Raw genomic sequence first — 22,064 nt, forward strand, 5'->3', positions numbered from 1 at the left:
GGACAGACGTTGTACTAGAGCACAGTGGCTCTCAAAGGAGGGATTCTGCCCATCAAGAGACACTTGGCAATGTTAACAGACATTTCTGGTTGTCATGTTTGGTTGCAGTGAGGAAGTTGCTACTGGCATTTCAGGGCTAGAAGCCAGGGATGCTGCTAAACATCGAACGCACAGTCCCCCCAACAAAGAATTAGAACTCTATGCTACAGTGGCATCACATAGTCCTCCTGGTAGCTGCGGAATTTGAGAAGAGCTGCAGGAGGACTCATTTTCAGGACACTTGTGACAATCTAATCATAGGGCACCACTTAAGGGGTGGCAACGTAAACACAGTCTGTCGCCAGACTATAACCAGATGCTCCTACTTGAGACCAAACAGCAAATGGATTAGGCTCCAAGCCAGAAGAAAGCCGGGGGTCCCACCTTCTGTCCTCTCCATGGTGAGTAACACTTCACAGACGTGCTCTGGGTAGTCACTGGTGCACTGGACAGCCCGGTGCAGGGCCTTCCGGCAGTGCTGGGTGTCACCATGCGCTCTAAGGCAGAAAACAAAAAGTTGCTGCCACCAGGACACAAAGTGGAAGTCACTCAAAGAGAGAGGCCGTCTTCTCCCAGGTAGAAACTCACTCTTCAGTAACTCTAGCTTCTGAGAAGACCTTTGCTTTCAGATCTATCCACGATGCCTTCTCCTTCCACAGTCTCTACAGTCACCTACTAAGGATCTCCCTGAAGCACTCTCCCTCAGCCATGCAGGGGCTACTGGAAAGCATACCTGAGAATGTGATCTGCAACCACCACTCTGCCTTTACAGCATTCACATGTGCGGCACATGGCGGGGAGTCCAACAGCTCTCTGTAACCTGATACAGTCCCCAGGGAAATTTTACTATGGAGTCCTACTGAGGGGAGAGTCATGAATCCAGGGAAGTGTCAAATTTCATATCCAGAGTCAAATCTTTTTTTTTTTTTTTTTGAGACAGAGTCTCGCTCTTGTCACCCAGGTAGGAGTGCAATGGCACGATCTCGGCTCACTCCAACCTCTGCCTCCCAGGTTCAGGCAATTCTCCTGCTTCAGCCTCCCAAGTAGCTGGGATTACAGGTGCCCACCACTACACCCAGCTAATTTTTGTATTTTTAATAGAGATAGGGTTTCACCAGGCTGGCCAGGCTGGTCGCCAACAGATCTTTTTTGTACACTGCTAATCACAACAGCTACACAACAATTCTGTTAATCATAACTGTTATGAAACAGTGTATTCGTATATGTTTTTAAAACACTTTAAATATACATAATTATATATACATATTATGATACTCAGAAAAAAGTTCAGAGCACTGGTTCTCAAAGTAGGATCCATGTACCCCTGAGGCTCTCCCAGAGCCTCTCAGGGGGCCTGCAAAGTCAAAACTCCTTTTATAATAATAATACCAAGACATTACTGGACTTTTTCACTGTGTTGACATCTTCAAGACAGTGCACAAGTAATGGTGGCCCTTAGCACAAATCAAGGCAGCAGAAACCTTTTTAATGCACTGTGTGATGAAATACTAAGTACACTTAAAGCCCTTCTCATACTGAAGTACAACGGTGATTGCAAAAAAAAAAAACATATTACCATTTGAGTTGCGAGCTGACCAAGTCACTTTTTTCAAGGACACCATTTTTACTTGAAAGAAAACTTGAGTGGCAAACCACAGTCAGTTACTCAGACCTGGGTATTTGGCAGACGTTTTTGAAAATTTACAAAGTGAGGCTGCCACTCTGGGGAAAACCACTGACAATATTTGTTGTATGTGATAGAATTTAAGCTTTCAAGTGAAAATTAGAATTTTGGAAAACTTGTATCTGCCACCACAAGTCTGACAGCTTCCTACTTAAAATACTTTTCTACTAAGATCAGTACAGATATGAACAAATACGATTTTTTAATACTATAGAAGAAAATACGTCAACATTTGAAAGAGCTGCATGATTTAGTGAATTGGGATTTTTCCAAATAATGTCGTAGAATTATGGCATCGTGTGAAAGATAAAATAGACAAATGGATATTACTGTAACAGAATCTGTCAATATGGTTTTAGATTCCACATGCAACACTGAAGTTTTGCTATAATATGTATGAAAGAAGAATACCTACGATTATCTGAAAATGCTTCTAAAATACCCTTCTTTTCTAACCTCTTATCACACTCTTCAATGAAAACAACAGATCACAACAGACAGAATCGGTAACAGACATGAGAATTTAGCTGTCTTCTACTAGGCCGGGCTAAATATATCTGCAAAAATAGAAAACAATGCCACTTTTCTCACTGTATTATTTTGGAGTCTGAAAAACAGTCACTGTTCAAAAAAGTTATTAATGCTAAATAATTTGTTATATTTAAATGAATGAAAATGTTTTTTACATTTCTCAATTTATAAATTATAAATATCAATAGATATAACTCACATACATAAAAGTGTTTTGGGATCCTCCAATTTTAAGAGTGGAAAACGGATCCTAAGACCAAAAAAATTGTGAACTGCTGATCTAGGGGAATACTCAACAAGCTTTAACAGTGGTTTTCTCTGGGGTGGGATCATAACTGTCACTTTTAGCCGGATACGGCGGCTCACGCCTGTAATTCCTACACTTTGGGAGGCCGAGGCAGGAGGATCACTTGTGGTCAGCATGACCAACATGGTGAAACTGTCTCTTCTAAAAAAAAAAAAAAAATACAAAAATTAGCCAGGTGTGGTGGTGCACACCTGTAATCCCAGCTACTCAAGAGGTTGAGGCAGAAGAATAGATTAAACCCAGGAGGCGAGGTTGCAGCTGAGACTGAGCCACTGCACTTCAGCCTGGGTGAGAGTGTGACTCCCCACCTCCCCCCAAAAAAGAAAAGAAACTGTCGCTTTCTATCACGTATTTTTGTAAATATTCTGACTAATATGGGCACACAGTGTTTTTTAAATAGGGAAAAAACAATCAAAAAACACCCCAGCAATGTAGCAATGTTATGCGATGAACAATGTTCAAGACAGACTGAAAAGGTGCTCACATTCTTTATGTTTTCCCCATGTTATGAATATTGTTAGGCATATCTTATTTCATTCAAACAGTTTTAAAGGCTTGTAACACATGTATGCTATAATTGCATTTTCATTACAAAAAAATTTAAACATAGAAAAGTCTCAAAGAATGAGTCATAGGCCGGGCGCGGTGGCTCAAGCCTGTAATCCCAGCACTTTGGGAGGCCGAGACGGGTGGATCACAAAGTCAGGAGATCGAGACCATCCTGGCTAACACGGTGAAACCCCGTCTCTACTAAAATACAAAAAACTAGCCGGGCGAGATGGCGGGCGCCTGTAGTCCCAGCTACTCGGGAGGCCGAGGCAGGAGAATGGCATGAACCCGGGAGACGGAGCTTGCAGTGAGCTGAGATCCGGCCACTGCACTCCAGCCTGGGCAACAGAGCGAGACTCCATCTCAAAAAAAAAGAATGAGTCATGGTTATGACTGGGTCAGTAATTTGAGTTTTTTTTCTCTTAGCTTTTTAGTATTTTCTACTTTGCTATAAAAGCAAATATAAAAAATAAATAGCTCCAAAAGGTCAAATAAAATATCATGCCCAAAAATCAAAACAAAAACAAATTATAAGAAATGCACAGCTATGAGTTCAAGGCACAAAGTATGATAAAAATTAAAAATGTACCCACTACTGAAAGAGACAGAATGAAAGAAGTTCTAAATCCCCAGCAATGTAGCAATGTTATGCAATGAACAGTTCTAAAGAGCTAGTCCAAGCTGGTAGGAGTCAGCCAGGAGTGAAGATGGGTGCACAGCTGACAAGCACTGCCTCCCTCCCCACCCCGAGATCAGTTACCTTTCCAGGTTGTAATACTCTAGCCACATGTTGGCGTACTTGGCGTTTCCTCTGGTCATGATGCTATCCCAGAGTTCCCGAGCTTTCTGCATGTTATTGCACAGTCGAGCCTAAAGTGCATCAGCAGGCTGTTAGGAGACCTGAACCTTATGATGTCGACACCCATCATACAACATACTTCCAACAGACACACATAAAAAGCACCCCACAACTATTACTGTTACAGACGTCCCTGGGCATTCCCCAGGCCTCCCTCCAGTGGTAAACGGCCCAGCCCAAACACTTGAGCCTTTCTGCAGCCACAAGCTAATCTGCCTATGTTTCCTGAGAACTGAGAGAGACAGCACACAGTGCTTACGCAACAGTACTGGATAGTCATTTGTTTTTTATTTTTATCAAGCTTAACTACAAGTGTTTGAGAGACAATATTTAAAAAAAAAAAAAAAGGCTGCTCTAGTATTAAATGCACACTCTGCTACTAATGCTTACAAACTGTGACTTGGGCAACCTGTAATTCTCAGTTTTCTCATCTTTAAAATGGTTAAGAGATAAGCATCTCATATAGAAACTACCTGACAAATGTCAGTTTCTTCTATCTGACGCTCCCTCGGAGGAGAAAACATGATTAGAATTATTACAATCCTACCTGCTGATCAAGGCAGGTTCCGTGTCTTACTGACCTTGGAGCCCCTGACCCAGTAAAGACATTCAAATGATCATATCCTCTAATTACTTGTCAAATAATCTGTCTTCTACATTAGATAGAAGCCTTACTAGCACAGGAATTCTTATTCCCACAGCACCTAGTACAGTGCTGACAAACAGTACACGCTCACTGTGCTCTCACAAATGAAGCAAAGAGGCAGAGACGGAAGTAAACGAGTGAATACCTAGCATTTAAACATTTACTGCACAACTTCTAGCTGGGAGCTAATATTTTCACCAGCATATTTACAAACATGTGTCAAGCTAGGTAAATAACATGAATCCTTGTAGAGCCTAGACCATTACCTAGGTAAATAACATAAATCCTTATAGAGCTTAGGCCATTATCTGGGATTCTGACTCAATTTTAATTAAGGTTTAATAGGATGCTATTCAACAATGGTGGGTGAAAGTGGTAGATTTGTCTAAAACGTTTACCTCAATCCTAGCCCAGTTCTGCATAATCACGCAGCTTGGATCACCACTTTCATTGAAACCTTCAAAAACAGAATTAGTAAAATTAGAAAGGAACTTGGAGACAAATAGCCTCTAGCTGGAAAGGTACATCAACCAGGAAATAGTACAGACCAGGAAATACAACTGGGCAAAACCACAGGCTGGGGCATACTTACGCTCTTCCACCTCCTGCTTCAGATACTCCAAGGCACGAGTAAAGGCGGCCCTCAACTCCTCCAGCTCTTTACTGGAGTCTAGTGGAAAGTGCAAAAAAAGGCTTTAAGAAACCACATAGCCTGGCTTTGTTTGTCTTGTTTTTCATCCTATGCTGAAACTGCCCAGAGACCCATTATGTACCTGGCATCATGCAGGGGACACAGAAATAAAACTGCCAATTCCTGCCCTCATCACATAGTCAGGGAGAAAGAAATTAGAACAGAGTAGAGTATGGACAGCACGGTGAAAAAGGTGAACACAGGGTGCTGTGTGGGGGGAGTCTCCCCCAGCTGGGGTGACACAGGCAAACAGAAGAATGGCTAAAGGCTACCTGTATGAGGTGACAGCTGACACGAGTGTGCAATTACAAGTTAGGGGTTTTCTGGCTGTTTTGGGGAGGGGACATGAAGGGGCAGAGGATCCCACAGAGGTACAAACATTTTTCTAAAACACAGCAGTCTTATTTCAAGAAGTATTTAGGATAAACAAAAAGACCAGAAAAGAGAAATGAGAGCTAAGACTAAAGAGGCTGGCAGAGGCCAGTATAAACCATTACTCTCTTGCTTTACAATCCACAGCATGACTTGTTAAAGATAGAAATCGCTAAGATTTCTGGGGGAGAAAGTCACCAATGCCTAGTCTACATCATTTGCCGAATCACAATCTATCTGGGGAACTGGGACATCTCACCAAAAGTTGTGTTAAGAACATGTTCAGCTCTGAAGTGAAAAACATGCGCTTAAATACCTTGTTTGAAATCAACTCTTCTCCTCAGGTAATCAAGGTATGCCTGCCAAATCTCCACATAATCAGTGGCCTGGATGAAGCCAGCATTCAAAGCTTTCTCGAAGGTTACTGGAGTTGGAGAAAAAGTCAGGATTTGTTACCAATTCAGATGGAAGCTAATATGAAGTTACTACATTCTACTGACTATAAAACACTACATGACTTTAAAGACTAATAGATGCAACAGGATGAAATGAGCTAGACAGGAATGCTGAAGAGAGAAGGTGCTACAACACTCTACAGACTGTGTTCTAGAAAACACTTCTTTCACAAGACGTCCTGCAAGAAGAGTTCCAGGTCAAGGAAGTTTGGAGAAAAGACTACAACTTCTTAGAAAATGCAATGAATATTAGCATGTTAAAAAGCTCAAAGAAGCCACAAATATAACCAGTTCATCTCTCAGAGCCCTTTTTGTCACTACACTCCATATCGCAAAGAAAACCCCAGGGAACATTGATGTAATGACTTTGTCACCGCTCTCTGTATCTCACTTGGGACAAATAGCTTAGAAGTTCTCCCACAAAAACATCCGCACCAGAAATTACTTGATGATCAACTCCATGTCTCTCCATGGCCAAGAGGTATCGACTCCATAAGGCAACTGTCCAGGGGCAGTTTCTAACAGCACGGTTATGTACAGATAAAACCAAATCCTTTACTTTCAGTTGCCGATCCTATGATAAAGAATTCCAGAATTAGGAAATTAAACTTTATTAAGAATTCACCATCAACAAGACAGTTTCAGCACAACCAAGTGATGAAACAAATGTCCTTATAAACGTCTCTTGTGACCTGGTTTCCTCAAAAAAAAAAAAAAAATCACTAGGGGGAGTGGAGAAAAAAGACAGAAGCAACTTATAGGTTAAAACAGCCTTCAGAGACGTCAGCCAACCCTACTGGATAGACCTCATTTGGATCATTTTATACATATACACTGAAATATTTTATATACACATACTGAAATATTTACCAATGAAATATCATTTCTGGATTTGCTTCAAAATAACACATAAGGGGCAAGTAGGTGAGACTACAGATCAAAGTAAACTAAAGCTATAATTGTTAATAATTGTTGAAGCTCGGTGAGGGGTACAGGAAGTTTCATATTACTGATCTGTCTACTTTTATATGTTTACATTTTTTCCATAATAAAAAGTTAAAAGAAAAATATCAATTTGTTTTAAGTCCCCAACACAGACCATATGCTAATTTTACTTACAGTTAGTGACCATTTTAAAATAACTTGAAACACTAAAACTTCCTAAACGAGTTGGCAAAGAGGAGAAAAAGTGGATGGAGGAAAAGCAAGAGCAGGGCCATATGCAACTAACTCCTGGCACTCTAAGTAGATTATAAATATTGGCAAAAATAAAATGAAATTAGAACAGTGATCTTACTAGGTACTGACTGTAACGGATCCATAAGTCTGGGACAAGGCAGTTCTCGACCAGGGCGCGCTCAAAGATCAACTGAATGCGAGCAGGATCGCCAATTTTCATCTCAAAATCGATATATGCTTGATATTCCGACAGCCTTGGTGCCTCTGCCTGCAACTGGAGTACAGGAAAATTGTATTAAAGTTGAATTGAGTTACTGGCAGGAAGCACAACACATCTGCAAATAAAATAAATTTTGGCAAAACTGGCTACAGTAACTACGAATCGCCAAATCCTCACTCTCAGAACCACTCCACTACGGCCTCTACAACTTCTTGAGCACAACAAGAGTCTTCTCATCTGGTCCAAAGTGCCAGTTCATGGCAGTCATAACAAAGGCTCCATAAACCCTTTTCTAAATCCATTCCTAGACCACAGGGAATTTAAGTGGCCCATCAATCAGGAACTGAGTGAAAGAGCAACGCAACACCTTTGCCAGTGACCACTGTTAACCACCCTTCCAAACCAGAAGTCATGTTCTTGGACTACTGAGTCGAGTTAATACAACCAAACTGGAAAATCGTGGTGCCTGATGCAGGTTTCTTATTCCAAATATCAGTTCCTGGAAGAATGTAGGTAAATGCAGAAGATGGAGGCAGCTGTGCTGAATGTTTAATGATCCAAAGACATACGATCAAATTCTTTTTAGAAAAAAATCTTATTCGACATGTTTTCTCTTCAGGCATATTTTGCTGATGGCCATGACATAACTGAATGATTGGAGTTTTGAGAAGAACAGGTACATGCAAATCATTTACACATGAAAAAGAAAGAAGTAGTAGTGCTGAAGAGTAAGAAAACACACAGGCTCCGTACTCAGAAAGGGGATGTTTCACAGCCTCTATTTCTAGTAACGAGGAAGAATTAGTTACCCAGACACACTATACCATTCAAAACAACTAAAACTACTAAATTAAATATAATATCTTCTTAAAATTCATCAACAAACTGGCAAAGAAACAAGAAATACTAAGGACTAAGGACAAAATCTAAATGAGGGTGGCAAGCTAAGTAAAACGTTAACCTTTTGCTGGCTTGACATATATTAAGAATTTGATCTTCACAATCCTACTGTTGGCAAAGAAAGATAGAAAAAAACAGTCAAAAAGCCCAAAAAACCTCAAGCCAGTCCACACATGGACCTACTGCAACGAAATCAGAGGACAGCAAACCAAATCAATGAGATCTTAAAAGCAGTCAGAGAAAAAACAGTGACTACCTCTGAAGAAGCAAGATTTATATAAACCACTGACTTCTCAACAGCAACAACAGACATCAGAAGACAGAAAGATACTATCAATTGCTGAGAACACACTGTCCATCCAGAATTCTTTTGTTGTTGTTGGTGTTGTTGGTCTAGAATTCTATATCCTAAGAAAATAATTTTCAAGAAGGGAAGTAAAGACCTTTTTGAACAGAGAAAATCTGTTACCAGCAACTCTCCCTCGCAGGGGACTCTAAAGGTCACATGTTGAAGACACTGGACAAATTTATAATATTATTATAAAGCTTTACAGAAAGACAAGATGTAAGTAGCAGAAACCTATACTATGTTCATAGATTGGAACATGTAAATTCATCCCCAATTCCCCAAACTGATCTCCAGGTTCAATACAATTCCAATTAAAAAAAAAAAGATTTTAAAAACATAACTACAAAAGCTGATTCTAAATCTGATGGAAGCATTGAAGGCTAAAGAAAAAAAAAGCCAAGATACTCTTGAAGAGGAACAAGGTGGATGGGACTCACCCTATCCAAGAGCAAAACATTATAACTGTCATCATTACAACAGTGTAACATAAGCCAGTGGGACAGAATAGAAAATCCAGGAGAAAGACCCACACATACATGGACAGCTAATCTATGACAGATGTGGCACTGCACATCAGTGAGGGCAGGAAGGAATAATCAAACTCAGTACTAGAATAACTGGTTCTCCATATGGAAAAATGAAACCAGACCCAGTCTCATACCACTTAAAAATCAATTCCAGGTGGATGAGGCCCTAAATATGAAACAGAAAACTATAAAATTTTTATAAGAAATTAGAGTTAACTAGGTAATATTTTTCAAATAAGCACAACAAAAGCACAACCAAAAGGTAAAGAATTTTAATCTAATTGGATTTATCACTAAGAACTGTTCATCAAAAGACACCATTAAAAAAAAAAAAAAAAGTGAAAATGCCGTCGCGGTGTCTCCCGCCTATAATCCCAGCACTCTGGGAGGCCGAGGCAGGTGGATCACCTGAGGTCAGGAGTATGAGACCAGCCTGGCCAACATGGTGAAACCCCATCTCTACTAAAAACACAAAAATTAGCCGGGCGTGGTGACGAGGGCCTATAATCCCAGCTAATCAGGAGGCTGCGGCAGGAGAATCGCTTGAAACGCTGGGGGGGGGGGGGGGGTAGGGGAGTTGCAGTGAGCCGAGATCACACCACTTCACTCCAGCCTGGGTGAAAAAGCGAAAACTGTGTCTCCAAAAAAAAAAAAGGTGAAAAGACAACAAACTAGGGAAAAAATCTGCAACACATACAGCTTAAAATAAGACTTAAGACTCAGCACTCCCACAAATCAATTAGAAAAAAGATACATCAAAAGGGAAATGGGTCAAAGACTTTTTTTTTTTTGAGACAGAGGCTTACACTGTTGCTCGGGCTGGAGTGCAGTGGCGTGATCTCAGCTCACAGCAACATCCATCTCCCGGCTTCAAGCGATTCCCCTGCCTCAGCCTCCCAAATAGCTGGGATTACAGGCACCAGCCACCATGCCCAGCTAATTTTTTGTATTTTTAGTAGAGACGGGGTTTCACTATGTTGGCCTGGCTGGTCTCAAACTCCTGACCTCGTGATTCGCCTGCCTCGGGCTCCTAGGATTACAAGCGTACAACGCGCCCGGCCCAAACACATTTTTTTTAAGAAACAGGGTTTTGCTTTGTCACTCAGGCGAGAATGCAGTGGCATGATTACAGCTCACTGCAGCCTTGACCTCCTGGGCTTCACCTCTGGAGTAGCTGGGACTACAGACACATAGACACGTGCCACCAAGCCCGACTAATTTTTTTTTCTGTAGAGACAGGGTCATGCTACGTTGCCCAGGCTGATCTCAAATTCCTGGGCTCCAGCAATCCTCCCGCCTTCACCTCCCAAAGTGCTGGGATTATAGGCATAAGCCACTGTGCCCAGCCTGAAGACTTTAACACGCACAAAAACTTGAATGGCCAATTGAATCCACGTGAAAAGATGCTCAACTTCATTAGTAACCAGGGAAATACAAATTAAAACTACAATTTCAAATTCATCAAATTAAGTAGAATTTAAGTATGTCCAATATCCAAGATTGGCACAAGCAACGAGAACTCTCAGATAATGCTCACAGCAGTGCAAACTGATAACCTGGAAAACACTTTAACAACACACTATGATCCAGGAAAGTCCTTCCTAAGTATTCTAGAGAAACTCTTTCTCATGTGTACAAGGAGACACACACAAGAATATTCAGAGTGGCACTGCTCATCCTCCTAGCAAAAAACTGGAAATGACCCAACTATCCAGCAACATAGATAAATACATTGCAGTACACAGACAACTTTACAGCAGTGAAAACAAATGCACTGGAACTATACTTAGCAACATGAGTAAAACCCAAAAGCATGTTCGATGAAAATAAAATATACAGCATGATTCCAATATATAAAAGTTCAAAAGCAAGCAAAATTAAACATATTAATTAAGGATACTTTCATAGCTTGTAAAACTATAAAGAAAAGCAAGGGAATGATTATCACAAAAGTCAGGAAAGTGATTACCTCTCGGGAGAGGGAGGAGGAGGCAATCGGAGAGGGGCACATAGGAGACTTCTAAGGTACTGGCAATGTTCTATTTCTTAACCTGGGTGGTAGGTACATGGATGTTCACTTTATTATTAGTATGCAAACTGCATGTATACATTTATACACTCTATATATTTCACAACAAAACATTTTAAAGATACTGTTTAACTTGCAACTATCCATCAGGGAAAGGTTTGTAGAGAGAGGTTTACTAAAGTCAACACTTACCAGTGCTTCTTCATAGGGTTTATATTTCTCCAGCTGCTGTAGTGCTTTGTTATAGTTCTGAATTACCGACTCTGGTACTGGGTCTTCTGACCATTCTTCATACTCTGCAAATGTGGCCTCCATATCTATTGAAAGATGGATTCAGCCCCGTGGGTGTTGCCATTGGGCTTTATCAACCCAAATACAGACTAAACCATGAGACTCAGGTGCCACTAGCCCCTCCCACATCTGTGGCCATGGCAGCTCTTACTGATCAAATTTTGATTTCTGCTGAGCCCAAACCTGTCTGCAGAATCTGTCTCAAAACAATGTCCCAGGCAACCCTCCCAGCTATAATTAATCAGTCAATGACACTAGTAGCAACAATTTAACAACACTTACCCAGTGTTGCCTATGTTCTAACACTTCACATCCATTAACTCATTCAGTCAGCTCCACTCTACTAAGTTATCTATTGTGATCCTCATTTTGCAGTTGAGGAAACTGAGGCAGAGGGTTCAGCTGCTTGTCTACAGTTAATGGTAGAGCAAGGCTGTGAACCCAGGCAGTCTGGCTCAAGTTCACACTCTAATCACTATGCTAGGCTGTTTCACGCTGGTAGGTGAAGTGAAATCTGCAAGCCAGCTCAGCTCTAGCCTTTGCTGCATGACACTCAATCATTTGATTAGACAACTACTTTATAACGTGTTAAATCCAATAAACCATGAAGAGAAATAACACCTGGGCTCCAGTAAAGTTGCCCAGAGGTTCTGAGTATGTATGTACAACACATGCCTGTGTCTAGGGAACGAACACAACAGCCATGCCAAACTCTTCCCATACTCAGAAAAATCCTCCCAGCACACATACACTCACAGCTCCAAAGACTCAAAGGCTTAGATTGCCAAAATGTATTTACCAAATAAGGAAACTCTTTACCAACCCCCAAGAAACTCACTTATGAGTACTTCCAATCAGCTGCACTTCTGAACCAAATCCCTCCCACAAAGGAATGATCTAAACCCACGTAAAATTCCTGCTGTTACGGAAGAGATTACTTATGAAGATAAAATGATTATAATGGAACTCTTGTTCAATGACGTTTCCCCCAAAAATACAGGTGTCATTCACTATTCCTTTCAGAGACCCTATCTCTGCCTTTCCAGCTAGGTCTCAAAGGAGAAAAGAGCTCTCACCTGGGAATCAGGGAGTCTGGCTTCCAGTCCTGCTTCTGACCCTCACAACCCTCTTAAGCACTAACATTCAAGATGTTTTTACCTAGGACTTCATCCCGAGAGACAATATCCAAGGACAGTAAGAACACAAGCTTTACCTGCCTCACAGGATGGTGGGAAAGGTCTAACTACATGTCGTTCCCCCAAAGTATTTTAAAAACCACAGAGGGCTGGCTATTGACATGTCAGTTTCTCTTACCATAGAGTGGGATCGCCAACTGTCGCCGGAAAAGACTGTGGACTTTCTCAAGCTGTGAATCAAAGGTTTGTTCCCGGTCAAAAGGGGAAAGGAAGCCAGCTACGGGCTAAAGAAGCAAATTAGTAGTAAGTAACAAACTGTGGTTCTTTCTTTGTTTTTTCTTTTGAGAAGGGTTCTCACTGTCACCCTGGCTGGAGTGCGGTGGTGTGATCACAGCTCACTACAGCCTCATGCTTCAGGCTCATGCAATCCTCCCACCTCAGAGTCCTGAGTAGCTAGGATCACAGGCATATGCCATCACACCCGGCTAATGTTTTATGTTTTGTAGAGATGGGGTCTCACTATATTGCCCAGGCTGGTCTTGCACTCCTGAACTCAAGAGATCCTCTGGCCTCAGCCTCCCAAACTGCTGGGATTACAAGCATGAGCCACCTCACTTGGCCAACTCTGGTTCTTTCTACTTCAAAAAGTATCTCAACAAATTTTCAGTTCAAGCTAAAAAATTGTATACAACCTCTTCCATACATATTGTACCAAATGCTAGAAGGGGTATAAAAACAGGTTATCTATCACCCAACCACTAAGGGATTGGCAAAGACCATTTGGTTAACTATATGAACTGCAAGATTCATCCTGGACATGTGTTTCAAAATAATCCTTCCAAGGAGACTTACAAAGACAGCCCCAGCCCGTTCAGAGACAACCACAGGTACTCACCCGAGCAGCTTCCACGATCGCACTTTCAAACTCTCGGTAAGCCTCCCAAAGGGCGAGTCCTTTGGTCATATGCAAACCAACAGACGAGAGCGCCCTTTCAAACACGGAGCGAACTTTCTCAAGGCCACCTTTCTGACCAATCCCACCAACTGAGTACTGGCCATACTCTAGCCAAATGTTAGGACCTAAAAATAAGAAGTGTTCAATTAGTTTGGGATATAAAATACCCAAATATCAAAACTGATGCAAAACAAAAGAAATGTGCCTACCAAAAAAGTTCTCAGACAGCAGCACTAAATGACAGTGAAGGCCTAACAGCAGAGATGACCATAAAGGACCAAAAAACATTACAGTCTGGGGAAGACCATAGATCCTCAGAAAAAGATAACTGGTGCTATTAACAATGGCTGTGAGAGAGAAAGAAGTGGGTAACAGGATCATCAGAAATCATGGGAACACCATGCACTGCTAAAATTATCAGTGGTTCTAAAAGAAGACTCATGGGCCACAGAGCAGAGGTACAGGTATAGTTTTTAAAAATACATTTGGCCAGGTGCAGTGGCTCACGCCTATAATCCCAGCACTTTGGGAGACTGAGGTGGGAAGATCACAAGGTCAGGAGTTAGAGACCAGCCTGGCCAATATGGTGAAACCCCGTCTCTACTAAAAATACAAAAATTAGCCGGACATTGTGGCAGGCGCCTGTAGTCCCAGCTACTTGGGAGGCTGAGGCAGGAAAATCGCTTGAACTCAGGTGAGGGGGAGGTTGCAGTGAGCCGAGATCACACCACTGCACTCCAGCCTGAGTGACAGAGCGAGACTCTCAAAAAAAAAAAAAGAAAAAAAAGAACACACACACACACACACATACTATACTTGTATATTCATAAAACACCTCTTATTTTCATTATACAGATCATAAACCAAAAAACTGTGAATTCTTTTTAGCTTGCAAAGATACACAAAAAATTCTCCATCTCAGAACAGTCTATATGGTAAGTAGCAATGCTTCTCACAAGGGGGACTGCTCCCAGTGGGAAATCAACAAGGAAGAGGATATGAAATCTGAAAGGGGAAATTGTCTGTTTGATTTTTGAGACAGAATCTCATTCTGTCACCCAGGCTAGAGTGCAGAGGCATGATCTCGGCTCACTGCACCCTCCACCTCCTGGGTTCAAGCGATTCTCCTGCCTCAGCCTCCCGAGTAGCTGGGACAACAGGTGTGCGCCACCACACCTGGCTAGTTTTTTTGTATTTTTAGTAGAGATGGGGTTTCACCGTGTTAGCCAGGATGGTCTCAAACTCCTGAACTCGAGATCCACCTGCCTCAGCCTCCCAAAGTTCTGGGATTACAGCTGTGAGCCACCACCCCCAGTCTGAAAGGGGAAATTTTTAAAATGCCTTTTTTAATTTTTTTTCTGAGACAGAGTCTTACTTTGTCGCCCAGGCTGGAGTACAGTGGCACAATCTTGGTCCAATGCAACCTCCACCTCCTGGGTTCAAGCAATTTTCATGCCTCAGCCACCTGAGTAGCTGGGATTACAGGCCTGCATGCCATCACGCCCAGCTAATTGTATTTTTAGTGGAGATGGGGTTTCCCCATGCTGGGCAGGCTGATTTCAAACTCCTGGGCTCAAGTGATCTGCCTGCCTTGATCTCCCAAATTGCTGGGATTACAGGCATAAGCCACCAAGCCTGGCCTTAAAATGCTTTCTTCTGAGACAGAATCTCACTCTGTTGCCCAGGCTGGAGTGTAGTAGCACAGCCTCAGCCACTGCAACCTCCACCTCCTCAGTTCAAGCAATTCTCCTGCCTCAGCCTCCTGAGTAGCTGAGATTACAAGCACGTGCCACCATGCCTGGCTAATTTTTGTATTTTTAGCAGAGACGGGGTTTTGCCATGTTGGCCAGGCTGGTCTTGAGTTCCCAATGTCAAGTGATCCACCAGTCTCAGTCTCCCAAAGTTCTGGCATTACAGGTGTGAGCCACCACGCCCAGCCTTAAAACGCTTTTTAATAGCATTTTGTCCAGAGCATTGTCTGATGTGGTCCCCAGTTCACATACAGAAAATATTTAAGACACTTATACTATATACAGGGGACAGTAAAGAGACTTAAAGGGAGGTGAGTCTTCTATACTCCACTTGCACTGGTAAGATGTCAATACCAGCAGGCGAGGGAGGTCTCTGTGGGGACAGAACGATTCTGTATGTGGACTGCAGCAGTGGTTAGATGAATCTACACATGTAATAAAATGTCTTTTTTTCCCATTGTTCCAAGGTCATTTTCCTGGTTTTGATTTTGTACTACAGAAACAAGATATTGGAGGAAACTGGGTAAAGTGAGTACACAAGACTTCTCTGTACTATTTCTGCAACTTCCTATGACTCTATAATTACTTCAAAATAAAAAGGTTTTCTTTTAATGTTTTCATCTTTTTTTTTTAAAGCATCTTGTCTAAAACCTCTAAAAACCTATTCAATGTATAAAAGATCAGCAGGAAATACCATGTAAGTTCTGTCAACACATCCTGAGTGTGAGCATATTCATTCCCTTACTACAGGTGCTTCTTCCACTTTTATTTTAAAACTAAACTTCCCCAATTACAGAACAAAGACAATGATAAGACGACTGAACTTAAATCTTGCTAATTATGAGACTAACGTTCCCTTTTCTGGGTAGCAGCATCTCATAATATAGTCCTCAACAGCAGACCGATCTACATGACATTTTCAGATATCCTAAAAAAGTCCACGGGAACTTACAAATGTAATCCTTCACAGCTTTCTCAAAGAGGTCATACACATGCTCTCTGTCCAGGCCGTCCTGGGCCATGCTGATTTCGTCGTGCAGCCACTCCAGCCAGAGCTCTACGAGACAAGAGTACTTCCCGCATTAATACCAAAGGGGAGGCTGAGAGCAGGGACTTTACCAAGAGACATCAGCATGCAAATGTTTCATCCATCTTACACAACCTGGCATTGTTCCAGAAATTCACTTCTTAAAACCTGAACTAAGCACATAGGAGGTTTTATGCTTCCAAATAAGATCAAGTCACTAAAATCATAATATCCTCCACTTGTTAGGCATTTCATATTTGGCAAAGCACTTTTCTCATTCAGTCTTTATCATAATCCTGTAAGGCTGGTGATAGTAACACTAAAAATAATGACATCTATTTAAGGATTACGACATGCCAGGCATGTGTTAGGTATTATAGGTAGAATAGCCTATCCTATTCTGTCATACATTACAAGGCAGAAACTACTGTTGCCATCATTTAACTGCTAGAAAAACTGAGCCTCAGAATGTTTACATAATCTGCTTAAGGTCACACAGACAGTAAACGATGTAGCCAGGAATTAATCTAGGTCATCTGACTCTAGCATCTACACTCGGCAGTTATGCTTTGCAGAAGGGAAAAGGGGCAGAGTGGGATCTAGGACCAAAGTGTCCTAAGCACTGCCCAAAAGATCACTTATGAATATTCATGAAGACTGAACTAAAGAGTTGTTCAGTGCAATTATGTTTCTAATACGCAAATAAGTAGAAATAACCTAAATGCCCAACTATTCTGGAACAATTAACGTATGAAACATTTACATAAAAAACTGTCTGTAAAAGTTTAAATATATTTATAATTTTCTGGTTTCAAGAGAATGGATTAAATAAATACTGAAATGGGAAATAGAGAAAGGGGATTCAAGGTTAATTACATTACAAATGTTTACCATAACGTTATAATTAAAAAATCAGAATTCAAAATCCGTGTTATATGATCATAACTACATTTTGCAAAAAACTACAAGATAATAAACTAAAAATAGCTAACCCTGATGGGTTTTCTTCTTTCCACTACACTGTATGTTCCAGGTTTTCTACAAGGAGCATGTCCCATTTTCAACATTGAAACAAATATACAAGCCTTGTTTCTTCTGTTTCTAAAAGCAGCCTGACTGCTGAAGCTTACCTTCAGTCAAGGGAAAGATCTCACTCATCTTCTGGCGGGCCATCCTCACCTTGGTAAGCTCCCCTTCCAGCCGGAGCAGCCTGATCAAGTCCACGTGGCAGTTATAGTCATAGATGTTGATAGACAACTAACAGGAAAAGAAACAAGTTGAAATTTAAAATGCCATCATCAAGTAACTTAGCTTTTGTCACTACTGGTAACTACACACATACCTGCCACAAACAAAATAAATGTGCTATCTGAGAAAACCACTGAAACAGCAACCCAGCATGTACCCACAGGCAGAGGACAAAACAATAAAAGAGGCTTTTGAAACAAACATAAAGCTCCCTCAAATCTGTTACAGTTCCTGCTAGAAGACATCCGGGTTCTCTTGGAACTAAAGGAGGCATTCTAATGAAACAAATAAAAAGTATGTGACCTCAGGTAAGTTATTTACTTTCCTAAGCCTTTATTTCCTCATCTATAAAATGAGGATACTACTGTTTCTAGTTCATACCAGGTCTTCCAAAAATTTCAAAAAATTCTACTATTACACTGGTCTTTAAGAAAAACTAAAAACCAAAAAGGTAATTTTATAACATCCTTCAGCACATGTGAGATACACTGTAAGACCTCTTTTATTTTACTAAATAAAAAAGATGGAGGCCAGTTACGGTGGCTCACGTCTGTGATCCCAGCACTTTGGGAGGCCAAGGCAGGTGGATTGATTGAGCTCAGGCGTTCGAGACCAGCCTCAGCAACATAGTCAAACCCTATCTCTACCAAAAATACAAAAAATTGGCCGGACATTGTGGCATGCGCCTGTGGTCCCAGCTACTTCAGAGGCTGAAGTGGATCACCTGAGCCTGGGAGACACAGGGTGCAGTGAGCCGAGATCACGCCACTGCACTCTGGGCCTGGATGACAGAGCAAGACCCCATCTCAAAAAAAAAAAAAAGAGATGGAAATCCATATTAGAGAAAGAAGAGTGGCAGCAGGTTGGTATCTGTTGATGCTGAGTGACAGGTAAATAAAGTTTTATTTGTACATTTGAAACTTTTCAAACTAAAATTATTTTAAGTTACCATATATCTGAGACAAAGAAAAACAAAAAGAATGTCACTAGCAGACCAACCCTTGAAGAATAGCTAAAGGAAGTTCTTCGAACAGAAAAGTTAAAAGAAGGAATCCTAGAGCATCAAAAAGGAAGAAAGAACAGTAAGAGCAGAAATACGGGGACTATGACAGATTATCCTCCTCTCTTCACGAGCTTTCTAAATCGTATGTAATGAAGCAAACATTGTAAGAACTTCTGATACCCAACACAGTATTATTTAAAAGTGAGGATGGAAAGAGAACTGAAATGGAAGATTTCCACACTTCATTCAAGTGGTAAAACACTGATACCATGTAAGTCAACTCTGTATATTTTAATACCCAAACCAACCACTGAGAAAACTATTCAAAGCAATTACACTAAAAATCACTTTAAATAAATCAAGATGGCCAGGCGTGGTGGCTCACACCTGTAATCCCAGCACTTTGGGAGGCTGAAGTGGGCAGATCACGAGGTCAGGAGTTCAAGACCAGCCTGGCCAACATGGTGAAACCCCATCTCTACCAAAAAATACAAAAAATTAGCTGGGTGTGGTGGCACATGCCTGTAGTCCCAGCTACTCAGGAGGCTGAGGCAGGAGAATCGCTTGAACCCAGGAGGCAGAGGTTGCAGTGAGCCAAGACTATGCCATTGCACTCCACCCTGGGTGACAAAGCAAGACTCCATCTCAAAAAAATAAATAAATAAATCCAGATGAAAATCTAAAAAATATTCAAATAATCCACGGGAAGGCAAGAAAGGAGAAACAGAAGAATGAGAAAAAGAAAATGAACAGAAAAGAGTAAAATGGCAGGCTCTGGTCTGAATAAACCATCAATTGCCTTAAATGTGAATGGTGCATATATGCTAATTAAAAGGTAGATAATGGTAGAGTGGATAAAAACACAACCCAACTATATGGTGAGTACAAGAAACTCACTTCAAATTCAAAGACACAGGTAAACTGGTTGAAAGGAAAAGGACAGAAAAAGACAACATGCAAGCATTAATTAAAAAGTTGAAGCGGAAATATTAATATCACATGATGTAGACTTCAGAGCAAAGAAAATTACTAGAGATGAAAAGGATTATATTATATAATGACACATAATAATAAATGGATCAATCTACCAGAAAGACATAACAATCCTAAATGTGTAGGAACCAAAGAGTGCCTCAAAATTCATGAAGCAAAAACTATTACAGAGCTGAAAGAAGAGACATAGCAGCAATCACATTTGGGAACTTTAACATATCCGTTTTCAGCAACTGATAAAACTACTAGACACTTGAATATGATGAACCTGGTCAAAAACAAGATGAATAAAAGAAAAAGAAAATGAGAAAGACAAAATACAATTTTTAAAATTTTAAGTTTTTGAAAAGAAAGAAAATTGTTTTTTTTAAAACTAGGCAGAATAGGGTTATAGAAGAACTCAACGACGCCATCAATGAACATGATCTAATTAATATATAGAACAGCCCACCCAATAATACAGAATATATATTTTTCTCAAGTACTTATAGAACATTCACTGAAGCCATATCCTTGGCCATACAACAAACCTCAACAAACTTTAAGAGAAATGAAAACCATACAAAGTATGTTTTCTGACCACAATGGAATCCAATTAGAAACCACTAACAGTAAGAAAATCTCTGAACACTTGAAAATTAAGCAATACACTTCTAAATAATCTACAGGTCAAAGAGGAAGTCTCCAAGAAAATTTGCAAATTAAAAAAAGTGAATGAAAATAAAATTGAAACAAATCAAAATAAGTAGGATGCTACTAAAACAGTACAGAGGAAAATTTAAATAACTAAATTCAGTGTATAAGAAAAATTATACACCATGAGCAAGTGGCATTTGTTCCAGGTATGCAAGGCTAATTCAACATTTAAAAATCAATTACTGTAATCCAGTATATCAAAAGGCTAAAGAAGAAAACTCATGGTATCAACAGATGCAGAAAATGCATGTGACAAAATCCAACAACCATTCATGGTAAAAACACTCAGCAAGTTAGGAATAGAGGGAAACAAACTCAACCTGATAAAGAGCATCTATAAAAAATCTATCCCATAAGCTGGGCTATAGGGTTACCTTAACATCATTCCTAATGGTAAAAGATTGAATGCTTTCCTCCTGAAATCAAGAACAAGGCAAGGATGTCTGCTCTCACCACTCTTTTCCAACAAAGTCCTGTAAGTTCTAGCCTGTTCAATAAGACAAAGAAAAGAAATAAAAGGTACACAGCTCGGAAAAAAATAAAACTGTCCTGATTTGTAGATGATATGGCTGTCTAAGTAGACAATCTTAAGGAACCAATTAAAAAAAAAAAAAAAAACTCCAAAAATAATGAACTGAGCAAGGTCACAGAATACAAGATAAACATACAAAAAACAAAAACAAAAAAATGAACATGCGGAAACCAAATTTAAAGACATAACATCATTTACAATCACTCCAAAAAACCTAAATAATTAGGTGTAAATTTAAAAAGTTTACAAAATCTGTATGCTGAAAATTACAAAATGCTAAGGAAAGAAATCAAAGACCTAAAAAAATAAACATTTCATGTTCAGGGACTGAAAAACTCAACATAGTCAAGAAGTAAACTCTCCCTAAACTGACTTACAGGCTTACTGAAATGCCAATTAAAATCCCAACAAGATTTTTTGTAGACTTGGACAAGCTTATTCTAAAATGTATATAGGACGGCAGAGGCCCCAGAATAGCTAAAAATAATCTTGAAAAGAATAAAATGGGAGTAATCACCCTACCTGATTGATACTAAAACCTACCATATAGCTACAATGATCAAGGCGGTGTGAGAATGGCAGAAAGATACATAGATGAATGAAGAGAAGAGAACCCAGAAACAGACTCACACAAGTATGCCCAAATAATTTTTGACAAAAGCAACGCAACAGGGGGAAAAAAAGGCCTTTTCAAAAAATGATGCTGGAGCAAATGGATATCCATAGGCAAAATAAATACACCTTGACCTAAACTTCACACCTTACAGAAATAACTCAAAATGGATCACACTTAAATGTGAAATGTAAATATAACATCACAAAATGTTAGGACAAGAGAAAAATTTCAGGGTAACATCAAGGATCCTTATGGTGATAGAACTGATCTGTATCTTGACTGTATCAAGAGTCAATATCCAGGTTATTACATATTATATTATAGTTTTGCAAAGTGTTATCATTGAGGGAAACTTAGGGTAAAAAGTACACCAAAAATCTCTGTATTATTTTTTACAAGTGCATGGAAATCTGCAATTATCTCAAAATAAAAAGTTGAATTGTTTAAAAAGCTTTTGTGCAAGTTGGGATATAGGGATA

At 40.2% G+C, this 22,064-nt stretch overlaps 1 protein-coding gene across 3 annotated transcripts in view; it reads right to left on the reverse strand.

Moving 5' to 3' along the window:
• The window catches only part of SART3 (squamous cell carcinoma antigen recognized by T cells 3), a 39,794-nt gene that overhangs the window by 9,920 nt on the left and 7,810 nt on the right, over window positions 1-22,064 (reverse strand). Inside the window, exons 2-13 of one of the 3 annotated variants that reach the window (XM_011935763.1) lie at window positions 17,628-17,754; window positions 16,423-16,527; window positions 13,660-13,844; window positions 12,943-12,994; window positions 11,530-11,654; window positions 7,431-7,586; window positions 6,569-6,707; window positions 5,995-6,102; window positions 5,208-5,285; window positions 5,014-5,072; window positions 3,871-3,980; window positions 424-536 (exon numbers count right to left, since the gene is read on the reverse strand). In XM_011935763.1, the coding sequence (XP_011791153.1) occupies window positions 424-536; window positions 3,871-3,980; window positions 5,014-5,072; window positions 5,208-5,285; window positions 5,995-6,102; window positions 6,569-6,707; window positions 7,431-7,586; window positions 11,530-11,654; window positions 12,943-12,994; window positions 13,660-13,844; window positions 16,423-16,527; window positions 17,628-17,754 (1,357 nt within the window). Of the gene's footprint in view, window positions 1-423; window positions 537-3,870; window positions 3,981-5,013; window positions 5,073-5,207; window positions 5,286-5,994; window positions 6,103-6,568; window positions 6,708-7,430; window positions 7,587-11,529; window positions 11,655-12,942; window positions 13,049-13,659; window positions 13,845-16,422; window positions 16,528-17,627; window positions 17,755-22,064 lie in introns of all 3 variants that reach the window. The other 2 variants (XM_011935758.1, XM_011935769.1) reach the window with 2 other exon arrangements.

Source organism: Colobus angolensis, unplaced genomic scaffold (assembly GCF_000951035.1).
Source record: "Colobus angolensis palliatus isolate OR3802 unplaced genomic scaffold, Cang.pa_1.0 Scaffold10, whole genome shotgun sequence".
NCBI classification, from domain to species: domain Eukaryota; kingdom Metazoa; phylum Chordata; class Mammalia; order Primates; family Cercopithecidae; genus Colobus; species Colobus angolensis.